Below are 14,520 nucleotides of genomic sequence, written 5' to 3'. Positions count from 1 at the left end.
TCGTCATTTCCGAAGCCGAAGAAAAGAGTACGCTCGTTTTGCTGCTTTGCACCGCCCGATGAAACACACACTGTTTGACACCGGCTGTCCTCCGCTCTAACAGCCGTCTGTAGATGCTGCAATGACAAGTCTCACCTCGAGGGAAGCAAATCTTACAAATCAAATGCTAAAACAGTTGTAGTTTTGCTTGTCTCTGGGACCGAAGTGACGAGGGGACGTTTGGGAACGTTTTGTGAACACCGTTACCGACCGATTGAGGGGAGCGGAGCAGCACATTACCACCAAAATGGCAACCCCATATGTTACAGATGAATCTGGTAAGGCTCATGCATGTGCCAGACCTTTGTCTACCCGACAAAAAAACTTTTCATTGAAAAAATAGCAGCTACAACCAGAGACCGAGTCTTTCTTTTCCATCCACAGTGTTTATTGCCAACAAAAACAGGTTTAATGATGTTTGTGTTGCATGCTCGTCTTAGCTGAAATAGCTAACGTTGTCCACTGTTGCTAGTTAGCATGCAGCTATCACACTTCCGTCATCAAATAGAAACTTCTTTAGTTGCTTTAGTGAACTTCAGGGTTATCAGTAATTTATCAGCCTTGTTTGCTTTTTTATAAAATGGCCTGACAGTTTCCACATTAGCGATTTAGCTTTGTGTGCTGTGTAAACAAACTATCACACACTACTTTTTCCCCCCTTCACTTTTCAATGCATCAAAACATCATTTATAACATGTGACATTAAGACTAAAATATAGAACAATTAGGCATCATAATAAAATAAGGATAACATTGCAGACATGGCTCCACTCTCAATAAGACAATGCATTCGCCATGGTAGCATATTATATAGGCAAGTATAATAGGAATAAGTACATAACATACATAAATACAGAAAGAAAGAGAATAATATAAACTATTAACTTAACAGAAAAGGTAGGCAGTAAAATCAAATGTCCTTATACAATTCTTGTATCATACTAATTGCGTGAGCACATTTCTTGTTATTTATACATTGAGTAGACTCAAAATACCTCCTAAATACAACCCTGAAAGGTTCAAACGATGAGTTAGAGACCTTGAGAACTCGCTTTTGTGGATTTGAAATTTTCCCAGTAAAATCAATAAATTGACAGTCCACTGAATTTTATGTTTTTTGTTTTCATAGTATAGTATTAGCGTCCATGTCTTCCAGCTTAATTGAAAGGTTAGTTTAAGTGACAGAATAGTCCTCAATTTTTTTTTCCAGAATCTTGATGTGTACTGACATTCATTAGACAAATGTTCAGTTGTTTCTTTCACTTTTACAGAAATCACATTTGTTATCGACATCCACAAATCTTGAGACAAATTAGTTGGTGGGATAACTATTTTGCACCATTTTTAGTGAACAGTTTATTGGAGATAACAAATTTATACGGGAGAAGTCATGTTGTTTCCCATTGAATATTAAGAAAATGGGAGTTCCACACAAATTTCACCCGTGGAGTAATTTTCCTTTTGCTGTAAAACTAGTTCTATATATGTTTATTGGCACATTTGTGACTTGTAATATTTATTGCGTTGACGTAGAAGGTAGGTTTCAATTCCTGTAACTTTTGCTTCTCAGAATGGAATTTACTATCACATGACTGTGTAGCCACTTTTGACTTTTGACACCATCATCAGGTTTTCTGACGACAGCTGTTGTGGGCCTGATCACAGATAACAATGAAAAGTTATACATGAAAGAAGTAGAGGACCTGACCCACTGGTGTCAGCACAACAACCTGCTCCTGAACATCACCAAGACTAAGGAGCGGGTAGTTAACTTAGAGAAGAAGCAGGGAAGAAACTAAGCCCCGCCTATGTCCTTGGTGTAGAGGGTAACGTTACCTTGGTGTCCACATCACTGAGGGCCTGACCTGGGCGCTGCATACTGACTCAGTGGTGAGAAAGGCAAGGCAGAGACTGTTTCACCTCAGACGCTTGAGGAGATTCGGGGTATCCCCTCAAATATTGAAGAATTTCTACTCCTGCACCATCAAGAGCATCCTGACAGGGAACATCAATGCTTGGTACGAAACAAGCGTGAATCTCCGGGTCTGAAAAGTGAAGCTGATGCAGAAGTACCTTAAACCTGAATTCCTTCCAATGAGCAACAGTGGGTGACTCCACTGGTTGCAAAAAGAAGTCTGATTGTATAGAAGTCTATGAGAAAATGACCCTACTTCTCACTTGATTTATCACCTCAGTAAACATTTTCCCAATGGTCTCAATCACTAGTTTCAAGTCTTCTTCAATACAGCATGATGTTCATTTTGTAAATTATGGTCCCATTTAGAGTATAATAGACGATAAAGCAGGGTATGCTTTAGGGCGTGGCTACCTTGTGATTGACAAGTCACTACCACTGCGGCGTTGGTTAAGTACATTATGTATCGTAACCCCAGATTAGAATAGGAGTATGCGCATAACTGTCACTATATTAGTGTATTTTCAGTTCATGAAAGTTAACTGTAACATTTTGGTCGACTAAAAAAGTCTTGTTCAGCGTTCGGTTGTACTAACAGACCCTCTAAGGGGTCGGATGTTCAGTTTTTCCAGTAATTCCTCAGTATTTGAGGGGATACCCCAAATTTCCTCAAACATCTAAGGTGAAACAGTCTCTGCCTTGCCTTTCTCACCACTGAGTCAGTATGCAGGACCCGGGTCAGGCCCTCAGTGACGGGAACACCAAGGTACTTGAAGCTTTCTACCCTCTACACTGAGGACCTGTTGATATCAAGGGGGGCATAGTTCCTTCCCTCTTTCTTCTAAAAGTTCATTATCAGCTCTTTGGTCTTGTTTACTTTCAGGACTAGGTTTTTGTCTTGACGCCAGTGGGTCAAGACAAGACCTTTTTATAATAAACATTTTGTTTTAAGCCTGTTTTTTGCTAGCCAAATTTAGCATTAGCATTATCACAATTAACCATAGACTGTAAATGCACTGTGTTAACCAAGCTAGCAGCTAGCGTTAGGGTCAGCTCCACCCAAATAAGGTAAATTCTAGCTCTAAAAATTCAAGGTATCCCCTCAAAAACATTTTAGCTCTAAAAAGAGTTCAGTCAAAACACTGAACTTGAGGCTTCAGAACAGGAGTCCACAAACCAATGGGTGATGTCACAGTGGCTACATCCATTATTTTTTTACAGTCTATGATACGGAAACAGCACTGGACAGGACCGCAAGGCCCTGCAAAGAGTAGTTTGTTGGGCTGAACAAACAATAGGCGGTCCTCTACCCTGCCTAAAGGATATTTACACCAGGTGCTGCAAGAATAAGGCTAGGAGAATCATTAAGGGTCCCAACCACCTGGCCGGCACTGAGAGGCTCAGGAAGAGCTTCTACCCTCAGGCCACTAGGATCCTAAATGAGGTCACTGCCTAAACCTGCCCGCCCACATATATTACTGGCCCTATTCTATTTAAACTCTTTTTAATGTGCAATGACCACTGTCAAACAATGTCAAAACTATGATCAGCACTACTAAACGATGCTTTGTCTCCATACCTGATGTGTTGAAGGTTTTTAGTCTAGACTTTTGATAGTGAGACTGAACATGTGTGTTCACAAAGTGATGGAAGTCACCACAAATATATAAGCAGAACAACACCTCGCTGACTGTATAGATTAAATCTCATGTGTGCAAATAGAAGTCTGTTGCTTATTAAATCTGTAGTACTCTTGTTCAAAAGCGCTGCAGTTAATACACATATTATTGAGCAATATGCTACAGTAAAATAACAAGCGTGTTACATATGAAATATATTGGTTGACACAACATATTAATATATCTTATTGGTGTTGACTCAGTGTCCGCTGTGTGTTCATGCATTTTAACTTTATGATAAATCTTTATGAGACATTTCATGAGTTGCAATGTGATGTGATTGTAGAATGATATTCATTAAAATCTAACCTTTATTATTACCTCATTACTTGGTCTCAGGCGGAAATATTCATGCATTTATCAGTATGTTTCTCTCGTGTACATCACTATATCTCTGTTATTCTCCTCTCTTCTTATCCAACTAATGTGCATATCGTTTAGCTCCAAAACATTCATAACTGTTAAACTCTCTGAAGCACTTTATGACCCACTAGTGATGTTTTAAGTTTTGTACATCATCATTGGTCACATGATATTCTTCATTAGACACAACATATTGACAGGAGTGAAACCTGCTTTGGTGCTTCTTTCGTCCACTCATCACTCAAGTAAAATTGAAGAGTATGAATTTCAGGTTGACCAGAACTTTACAAACACAAGACCTTATCAATACCAGTAATGTTTAAAATGTCAAGTCAAAGGCAACATGTCAGCCACTAAATGCATTTTCAGCTGATGACAAACTTGACGGTAATTTGGAGTTTTAAAATGTTTCAGATATCAGCGTGGCACTGCACTGCCTTTATATTAATATGATTTTGGAGCTGCAGAGTTAGTTGACCAGTCATTTGAGGATCAGAGTCTCTCTTCTTCTTTTTTTTAACATTGACAATCATGTCTCAGTTTGACAAACATCCAAAGGGATCCAGTGAGCACTGAGCTATTTTTGTACTGTCATGCTGACAAAATTAATTTGAGGTCATCGTGATTAACATTTACAGGTTTATTTATACAAAATATTTTAACTGTTGCTCTTCAGGGAAATATATTGCTGCCACTCAGCGACCTGATGGAACATGGAGGAAGCCGAGACGGGTGAAGGATGGTTATGTCCCTCAGGAAGAAGTCCCTGTGTAAGTAAATTTCTTCTTTACCTACAGTTGTACACCAGTTTGCTATAAATTAGAAGAGGATTGCAACAAGTAGAGATCAATCAAATCCAGTTTATTGGGAGACAGTTGGAATAGACTCATATTCATCCGAAATGACTTATATGCTGTGAGAAAAGTAGAACATTTGTCTCAATTTATCATCTTCTGTTTCTATTTCTTGCTGTTTTTAGCTATGAAAACAAGTATGTGAAGTTTTTCAAGAGCAAACCTGACCTGCCACCGGGCCTGAGCCAATCTGATGCAGCTCCGCCAAAGCAGCAGCAAAAGATCCCCGGCTGTGTGGACAATGAGACAGCCGGTCTCTCAAAGTCTGCCAAACGCAACATGAAACGTAAAGAAAAACGAAAACAGCAACAGCACCAGGGCCCGGACGGGGATGCGGACGTGGAATCGGTAAGCGATGCCGTCGAGAACGTGTCCATTTCAGACGGCGGCGACTCTTCAGACAAGACGGCGTCGGCTGTTTCCGTCTCGTCCGCTGATGATTCCTCGGCAGGTGAAAAGGCCAAGAAGATCAAAAATCTGAAAAAGAAGCTTCGACAGGTTGAGGAGTTGCAGCAGAAAGTGGACTCAGGGGAAATAAAAGAGCTGACAAAAGATCAGTTGGAAAAGCTCGGTCGGGCAAAGGCCTTACAAGATGAGTTACAGCAGCTCGAGTGTGATTCTTGAAGCATTAAAGGACAACAGATGATGAGTCAGACAGACTGAACGAACGCACAAACTTCATACTCAAAGTCAGGAAAAGGGACCTTTGCAGCTTCGTGATCATAGCTTCCATTAAACATGCTCTACGTGTTTGATATTCATAACGAACTTCGGAAGTGAACACAGTCCCACCGCCTCCCGAGCAGAGTGTGACAGGATTTCTACGTAGCAGGAACATGACAAGCCTGTTTTCTAGATTCAGATCTCTGAGAAATATTAGGACTCCTGCTCATATTCTTGTACTGGTCAGGCCATTCATTTATAAATACATTTTAAAGAGATCATTGTGAACTGTTTTGTGCATGTCTGTTCTTTCCATTTTGTACCTTTCAAAAAAAAAAAAAAAACATTTTCTGTTTAAGAGAATATAGTTTGTTGACCTGTCTGCTTTAGGAATTAACACATTTTTGTCGGTGATCAGACGGCCTCTTGTGGTCAAACTAATGTTGAGGCACTGTCTATACCGTCATTACATGAATTAAAATTACATGCTGTGTAAAATGTTTATCTCATTTTGCTTTTTAGTAAAACATGTCGACTATAGTGAACTCTAACATGAATAAACAGGTTTTTTTTTGGAAGGCGTGACATAAATTCTTAGAAGATCATCTATATTTTGGAAACAAGTAATACACTTAAAAAGATAAGTCCGGTGATATTCTATATTTTTCTTATTGTCAACAAATCCAATGAAAACCAAAATATATTAATCCTACAAGTATTGTCTTTGTATCCTAAACTTAATCCTCTGAGATTCATTGTTGTCCAAAAACTCTTCAAAACACATCGATGAATCACACCGTTGAACCGGGCGACATGTTCCTACAATATGACGAACATGTGCGCTGTAGTTTATTCAGAGTCCCACATACGCCGTCCTGCTGCTGTAAATACTCACTAGCACACCAAAAATGTATTAATGCGCAGGTGTAAAATATTACCCGACAGTCATAGCATTTACTGTTGTTTGAGTTACATTTGCTAAAAAAAGCTACAGCGCCGAGCTGTTTAAGGAAGTCACTGAGATTTGCATTTTCAGTAGGAACAAATGGGCGAATGTGGCAAAGTGTTAACAGACAGATGCATTGTTGCTTCATGAGATTTGTTGACAACAAGGAAATTATAGCATAAAGCCAGCTTTATCCTTTTAATAATGTCAGGAAAGAATGCCCTTTTCTTCGGCTTTCTGAAATGAAACCAGGCAATTTTAGAGTACATTTTTTTGCCCCGAGTTCAACCTGGCAGGGACCACTTAAAGGGCCACTCCAGTGATATGGTATTTCACTTTCATAAATTTGAGGGACTCACAAAAGACAGATTAAAAAAAAAAATGAAGCAGCAGAGCCTGAAATATCTCGCTTTTCAATCCCTTATATAGCCTTAAAAGCCCCTAAAATACTGGATCCTACATTTCCCAGAACGCATTTCAATAGCATCTTTCGTTAGACTCTTCCCCGTAGGGAAAAAGGTCCACATCTTTTAAACTCCACGCTCTAAGTTTGGAACAAAAACTTTCTCCTATACATTTTTAGTCTCCCAAGTATCAGAATAATCCCAATGACAGCTGGGTTATTTTTTTTTAGATGATGGGAAGCTGCTGCTGAGACACAGAAGACATTTTCAACTGTTCAAAGAGTCAGGGGTGGAGTTGTACTCTCTGTGTCCCTCTAACTCTTCTGCTGTGTCCTGATTTCATACAAAATATTAACTGTATACAGTATATACTCGTCATTATAATATACTGCATTCAGTATAAAATACAATACAATACATAGGTCGCTGTCAGACACTTTTTAGTAAAACATTGACTGGATTGAACTCAGTGAGAAGGGTGAATAAACAGAAATGTTTTTGTGGAAGGCACGACATAAATTCTTAGAAGAACAAATGCCAAACAAACACAGACACAAACATGACAGAAGCCAAATGTTTGTCCAAATATTTTATATTTTATCCTCTGAGATCTCTTTGGAGCTGGCTCACCATCATACGCAATTTATTTTAATTTCAACCACCTGCATTTCCTTTGTGCATTGTAAAAATCTTTTTAAATGAAAACACGTGTTAATAATAAAATTAATGAATTTCATTTGGCTGCTTCAGTTTCAGGGTTCTGGTATTGTGCATGCTGGCTCTTTGTCACACTGTCATAACTTACTGAGACACTTGAATAGCACGGACCTATTATTAATGTAATTAGTAACACCTGTGCCGTTTTTTACTTTCACAAGTCAAGCTGTTTGCTGTGAAAAAGGCAGAGAGAATAGTGTTCATCAACAGCACACTCAAAAATCAAGCATATTTTTGTGTACACTTGTCACTTTTCCAGTGTGAACACACTAAACATTTAAAACCTGCTTAAAAGTAGCACGTAGTGTTGAATTTGGACACAACTTCAGGCCGTGTTTTGCCCCAGAAAGCTCAATAAATCAATTACAATCAATGCTTCATTTTACCGATCCCTTAATTTTATACTGATCATACTCTGAAATGATTAGAGTAATTTGCAGGTATTTTACATTTTAGGACATTTTACAGAAAGGGTGCAATTTGGTACAAATTATAAGAAAAATGGGAAAAAAGTCAAATTGGTTGAGTCGTGGCTTCATGTGTAGATTTTTCAACAGTTTTTCAACAATTTCCTAAAAGTGGCTGCTGTGTAACTGTTCACTCTTAGGATATTTTCCATGTTATTTGGAAGTATATGGGAAATGCGCTCATTAAAGAGTTTTTAAGAAAGAATCTAATATGCCAATACTAATACAAATTAAGTATTTTCTGTCAGTTAAAAGTTGTTAAGAGTCTAATTTATGAAGAATTTTTGCAAATTAACAACTAGGAACTTAATATAATGAGTGGGTACTTACCAACTAAACCAATTTAACACTTTTCTGTTCTGTCTTATAAATTGTACCAATATTGCACCACTCTGTCTGTAAAATGAAATTACCTGCGAATTACATCAAAAATTTCCAGAACTTTGTTATAAAATTAAAGGACCTGTAAAATAAAGTATTACCCAATCAATCATTTGTTTAGTTTAGAAGAGTTGGCAGAAGATGGAGGACGTGTGCTTGGCCTGCAGGGGTCAGGAAAGCCCAGAGTAAGTTTACAGATAAAAAATGCCCTCTACTGGAGAGAAATCAGGGGCTGTCCAGTTTTATTGGCATTAAAATTGAACCAGTGGTTAAATTTAGTAACTATAATTGTGTAAAACATGTGTGAGGCTCATCTTTTCCACCATCTGTCTTCTCACTTTTGTATGAACTGTACTCCACAGTGTCTCAGCAGCGAAGGAGGCGTTCTGTCTCCATTCAGAAGACAATTTGTAGCAATGGTTACACGGAGGCGTCAATTGTTTTTCCTTGAATGGACTCCTAGATTGTGAACAACATAATTAACTGTTGTCTCACCGACGAGGAAGTGTGGTTAGTTGTTTTCTTCACAGAGCTGTAACCATGAAGTATCAGAACATTCAGATTCATGTGGAATATTATACATGTTTCATATAAATATAGAAAATGAGCAACACCAGCAGTATTTCTGGTACATCTGTCACTCTTAAATTAATGTTGTCTGGAAAATAATTTACATATAAAGTGTTGGAGCTTAATTAAACATCAAGGAAACAGATTTTTGTCACCACAATGACATAAGTGGACATAAGTAATCACTTTTAATAGAAGGTGGGCAGCTAATCTCATTTTTAACGGATTAAATCCTTCATTTATTTGCTTCCATTGACGTAAACAACATTACTTGGAAGTTATTCTTACACACTACAGACAAATGGTTGTAAATGATGGTGTAAGAAGGCGTTATCATGTGTCTGAAATATGTAACACATTCCTTGTAAAGGTTTATTGTGTGGTTTGGAGGCAGACACTTCATGGTATAAAAACTAGAATCCCTAAACTAAGAACACCAGCTTCAGCTCTGATATAGGACAGCAAAAAAAAACACAGAGGATGGATGTAGACAGAGGAACAGCAGTCTACAGTGATGCTTAGAAAGATTCAGTACTTGTTAATCAGTTGAAAGGATAAACTTGCTGTGTTGGATCGAGTTGGGAAAGGTTTTATATTTCTCACGAATGGAAAAAGACCCAAACCTGAAAATGGAATATAAACTGGAGTTAATGGTGCTTCTTGTTTTGCTCACAACCGCCTCATCCATTGCACCAAGCAGAGAAGAATTTACAGAAGCAGTGGTAAGAAAATGCAGAAAATGGGAGATAATGGAACATAAAGTTGCTGAGAAGTTTATCCTACAAAACTGCAAAAACAAAAATTGGTCAATTTCCAGGTATTACTTGGAAGCAGTACTTTAACAATGTCGATAATTTTGAGTTGTCGTCTAGTTTTGATAATGCTGCAAACTCCATAGCAACCTGATTTTTGACAGTTCAAAGCTTCCTGAGAACACAGATTGTGATCATAGTCTATAGTAATCATATTTTATAGTTATGGTACAGTTTGGGCAACCTAAAATATAAATGAAATTGTCCAAATGAATTATTTTGTTCTACTCCCCCCAAAAAACTTAACTGTTAACCATTAAAAATTTATTAGAATGGTTCTGCAATGGATCAAAACTATCTTTGGATGATTTTGGCTGAGTTACTTATTAGAGTCATTATGGAAAGTGTTGTTGCAGATGAGATAAGATATAAGGGGGCAGCTAATAACACCAACCATTCCCCTTGATAATATCAATTTTGCCCAATAATCCTGTAATAATACTTGTTGACGAAGGGAAACATCCTGAAACACAAGTGCAAGAACTCTGTTGAGGTGTTAGTGTCTTGAGTTCAGATCAATAAAAATGTCCTTCTACACTCCTCCATGCATCTCTTAAACTGAGTCCTCTTTCTTTAGACGTATTTGAGGAAGTACGGCTATCTGCACGTTCCACTGGACAGCAAAGGCCAAAACTATCAACCTGAGGAAATAGTGGAAGCTCTAAGGTGACCATATTTCATTTACCTTTTACCTTGCTCGTACTTGTCAGGATCACTGTACTAATTTGTTTGTATTTTTATATATTTAAATCAGTACAAATGTCATAACAGTTTTTCTGTATGTCAGAATCTTTCAGAGAGCAACTAATCTGAAGATATCAGGAAAACTAGATGCAGCAACACTGGAAATGATGAGCAAACCTCGGTGTGGTCTAGAAGACCTTTTCAATAACAAATCTCTCAAATATCGAGTCATGAGTGGGTAACTGTATACATCATCATATTCAGATATTCTCTTACTGTAGTATTCCCTGATGAAATGTGTAAAATGTGTGTAAAGATGTATTCTAATGTTTCCTGATTGAACAGGTTACTGGCGTAAGAAGATGCTGACTTACCGCATCTATAATTACACTCCTGACTTGGGTCTGGCAAAGACCCGTTTGGCCATCCAGAGTGCTTTTAAGTACTGGAGTGATGTGTCACCCTTAAGGTTCAAGGAGCTGCACCGAGGACAAGCAGACATCAAAATCTCCTTTCACAGAAAAGATAAGACCTGTCCTGTGCCCTTTGATGGGCAAGGTAGGAGCAGTTTTCCTTAAATAAAAACTTAAATGCAGTTTTAAAAAAGAGATAATCCCTGGGTCTGAGTCTCAGTGATGTCACACATCTTAACTGTGAGCTGACAGTTGAAACAATGGCAGGTGTAAATTAGATTTTCTTCTAGTATTCAATAGCTTTTTCTTTATCTTTCAGGCCGTGTTTTAGCCCACGCTGATGCGCCTGAGTCAGGCATTGTGCATTTTGATGAAGATGAACTGTGGACAGAAGGGAAGACCTACGGCTCCAACCTGAGGATTGTGGCAGCACATGAGATCGGTCACGCTCTCGGCCTGGGCCACTCACAAGTCTACAACGCACTCATGGGACCCGTATACAACGGATACAACTCCAACTTCAAGCTACATCCAGATGACATACGAGGGATCCAGGCTTTATACGGTAATGTCAAGATTCCCAACCTAGGGGATAGATAAGATAAATCTGAAGGGTCTGTTACGTGCTCCCCCACTTCTTGTGTTTTTCTCCCTCTTCTATCCCTCTCAGGTGCTCCTCATCAGATGATTAGTGGGTGGTCCTGCGATATATTCCTTTGCTCCTTACTTTGAGGTTTTTTTTACTGTTGAGGATGGAGATCTTTTGTTTCTTGGTTTAGTTTATGAACTGTTTTTGATGGTTAAGGGAGGGAAACTCTGGCTTTGACAGCCCACTGCGTGGTTGGCCCAGACCTCCTCCATCTTCTTGTTTTGTTTGGCCAAGCCTCCAGACTCTCATAGTTTTGGTTAATTCATGGCAAACACTTTTGTAATCCTCGGGAATGGTGCTCTGTTTATATGTTGGTGGTCACAAGGTTGAGCCAAATGTTTCCTTTGTTGTGGCCGTAACAGGGTCATGAGAAGATTTTGAAATTTTGAAAGTTTTACCTCTTTAGGCCTCAATTTCTTAAGTGAAACCATGTAAGAAGTTTGGAGGGAAAATGTCTCTTTGGTGGGACTACTAACAACTCATCTGGACCTGTTTCACCAAATTCGCAGCATGCAAACTGTGACTTGCAACATGAGATCATTTCCTCTCACACTCATTTGTGAAACATTTAACTAATAAAAAGAAACACTATAATTACGACCCATGCTGAGGATGCGAGGGAAGTGTAGGACACACAAACTCATTAGCGATTTGCATATGACAAACACATTTGCGAAACTGGACACTGGAACTATTTGCGTGAAAGCAGCGCTTGCAGACTGCTTTTGTGAAACGGGCCCCTGAAACATGACAAGAAGTGTTAACTGAACACTGCTTTTTTAGGGGTCACAAGCCAAAAAGGTTGAGCTCCACTTGATTTAATATGACAAGTAACTAGTAACGACAGCTGTCAAATACATTTAGCGTATTAGGTACAATATTTCCCTCTGAATTGTAGTGAAGTAGAAGTATAAAGTAGCATAAAATGGAAATACAAGTACCTCAAAGTTGTGCTTAAGTACAGTGCTTGAGTAAATATACAGTTACATCCCACCACTGATTTATAGGCAGATATAAAGACATTATAAGTGTTTATTGATGTACAGCATTTGTCAACAATTATAACTTCTCTTATGAAGACATAGTTTATATAATTACAGCTGTATTTTACTGTGTTGTCGTTCATTATCTGTTTATATACCAGCATCCAGTTATTGGTGCCCACAAGAGGAGTTGACAACTTACAGTGTGTTATATACCATCTATTTACTGAGTGTAAATGGTAAATATGGGGATTTAAAGTAAAGTGTTACCATGCAGGCTTTAACGTACAATTTATACAACATGCTGTGAATGTGTGTCTCTTTTCAGGAAAGCCAGAGAAGACTCCTCCATCCAGAAATCCAAGCCAGTCAGTGTCAAGTGGAGTTATTCCAGATCCTTGTAAAGCCACTCTGGATGCAGTCATGTTGGGTATAGACTTCACTAAAACGTGCCTCTCTGTTTTGATTAAGAAATATATTTATCCCCTTACATTAATATGTATTTACAGATAATTTCTCTCCGCATCGTGTCCTTGCAGGTCCTTTAAGTAAGACGTATGTCTTCAGTGGTCAGTATGTGTGGACGGTGTCCAGGTCCGGCTACAACACTCCCATCCTGATCTCTGCACTGTGGAAGGAGCTGCCAGGGAGCCTCGATGCAGCTGTTCACTCTCAGCGGACCAGAAAGTCTTATTTTCTGAAAGGTGGATTCACTTCATTGTGTCATTGTGTTATCTCTCGGGGCCATTATACAATATACTGTATAATGCTGGTGGAGTTTACTATGAGTGTTTTTGCAGTAGTTACAAAATACTTGTCTTCTCTCCAAATTTCTTTTTCACAGATGATAAATTATGGAGATACACAGGATTCAAACTTGACCACGGCTTCCCCAAACGCTTGACCAATATCCCCGCTAATATCGACTCAGCTTTGTACTTCAGTAAGAACAAAAAACTGATCTTTTTCAAAGTAAGGGCAACATTTACTTCATTTATTGTTTTTTTTTTCACTGAATATCTCTTTCATGTTCTAGTAAATAATGAACTCGTTATTTCAGGGCTCTGGATACTGGCAGTGGGATGAAATTGGACCAACAGACTTCAGTTCGTATCCCAAACCTGTTGAGCAACTCTTCCACGGGGTACCTAGCAATACTGATGCTGCGTTAATGTGGACAAATGGTCATATATACATCTTCAAAGGCACCCAGTACTGGAGAGTAAACCAGTACCACCAAGCAGTGGAGAAGGCTTTTCCCCTGGACATCGCCACACACTGGATGCAGTGTGACGACTAAGCCACCAGAGGCCACCAGGGATTCAACACAAACCTTGTGTTGCTTAGTGATTCAGTGTAGTAACAGAGAGAGATGCTTATTTATTAGGATCCTGATTAATGATTAGAAAACGTTCACACACCAGATCATTATTATTCTCTTTGGACAAAGTCTGCATGAAGACAGCAACAGAATTAATATTTGAGTGATGTGATGTTTCTTTTTTTTATGGCAGTGGGACAATTATTTAAAAACTACATTTAATAGAACAAGTTAGATTCTGTGTTGATGTTAAGGCATATTACATTTAATACACACATGTAAGTTTACGTAAAAATTTGTGTTATGTTGTATTTTTGTTAAATTTGACCACTTTTAGGCCAACAAAAGCAACTCTGCAGCTTATCAATAAAAACAATGCCACTTTTGAATGTCATGATTATTTTTGAACGTTTATGTGTAATGGCCAATAGTTATTTCACTAAAGTAATCTTACTAAATGTTAAATTGATCATTTTTCATATAGAAAGTAGTATGTTTACTTATAATCTGATAGTTCTGTGACTGGTTTGAAAAAAAAAGGAGGACCTTAAAAAGCAACAACAGGCAACTGCATCATTTAATCTGATTTTTTTTTTTAAATGTAGAAATAAGTTTGTATGTATGTTTAGTAAATATGGATATTTGAGAAAAGAACATGTA

At 38.3% G+C, this 14,520-nt stretch overlaps 2 protein-coding genes across 2 annotated transcripts; both read left to right on the top strand.

The window, feature by feature from the left end:
• The first annotated feature begins 17 nt into the window (after positions 1-17).
• On the top strand, positions 18-6,015 carry pym1 (PYM homolog 1, exon junction complex associated factor). The gene is made up of 3 exons (XM_042408897.1): positions 18-317; positions 4,673-4,766; positions 4,976-6,015. The coding sequence occupies exons 1-3, from the start codon at positions 287-289 to the stop codon at positions 5,472-5,474; spliced, it is 624 nt and encodes a 207-aa protein (XP_042264831.1). The 5' UTR covers positions 18-286; the 3' UTR covers positions 5,475-6,015.
• A 3,504-nt stretch (positions 6,016-9,519) lies between these two features.
• Positions 9,520-14,008, top strand: LOC121896522 (matrix metalloproteinase-19-like). The gene is made up of 9 exons (XM_042410466.1): positions 9,520-9,720; positions 10,388-10,476; positions 10,598-10,728; positions 10,840-11,052; positions 11,227-11,472; positions 12,868-12,969; positions 13,079-13,243; positions 13,384-13,511; positions 13,600-14,008. Exons 1-9 carry the CDS (start codon positions 9,604-9,606, stop codon positions 13,837-13,839), a joined length of 1,431 nt encoding a protein of 476 aa, XP_042266400.1. The 5' UTR covers positions 9,520-9,603; the 3' UTR covers positions 13,840-14,008.
• The last annotated feature ends 512 nt before the right edge of the window (positions 14,009-14,520 follow it).

Source organism: Thunnus maccoyii, chromosome 4 (genome assembly GCF_910596095.1).
Source record: "Thunnus maccoyii chromosome 4, fThuMac1.1, whole genome shotgun sequence".
NCBI classification, from domain to species: Eukaryota; Metazoa; Chordata; class Actinopteri; order Scombriformes; family Scombridae; genus Thunnus; species Thunnus maccoyii.
This window is presented reverse-complemented; position numbering and strand designations above follow the sequence as displayed.

Excerpts from the sequence above, each read along its gene's own strand:
- pym1 (XM_042408897.1), top strand. The coding sequence starts at position 287 with ATGGCAACCCCATATGTTACAGATGAATCTG. Across the intron at positions 318-4,672 it reads ATATGTTACAGATGAATCTG|GGAAATATATTGCTGCCACT; the intron begins GTAAGGCTCATG and ends GTTGCTCTTCAG. Across the intron at positions 4,767-4,975 it reads CCTCAGGAAGAAGTCCCTGT|CTATGAAAACAAGTATGTGA; the intron begins GTAAGTAAATTT and ends TGCTGTTTTTAG.
- LOC121896522 (XM_042410466.1), top strand. The coding sequence starts at position 9,604 with ATGGAAAAAGACCCAAACCTGAAAATGGAATATAAACTGGAGTTAATG. Across the intron at positions 9,721-10,387 it reads AAGAATTTACAGAAGCAGTG|ACGTATTTGAGGAAGTACGG; the intron begins GTAAGAAAATGC and ends CTCTTTCTTTAG. Across the intron at positions 11,473-12,867 it reads AGGGATCCAGGCTTTATACG|GAAAGCCAGAGAAGACTCCT; the intron begins GTAATGTCAAGA and ends GTCTCTTTTCAG.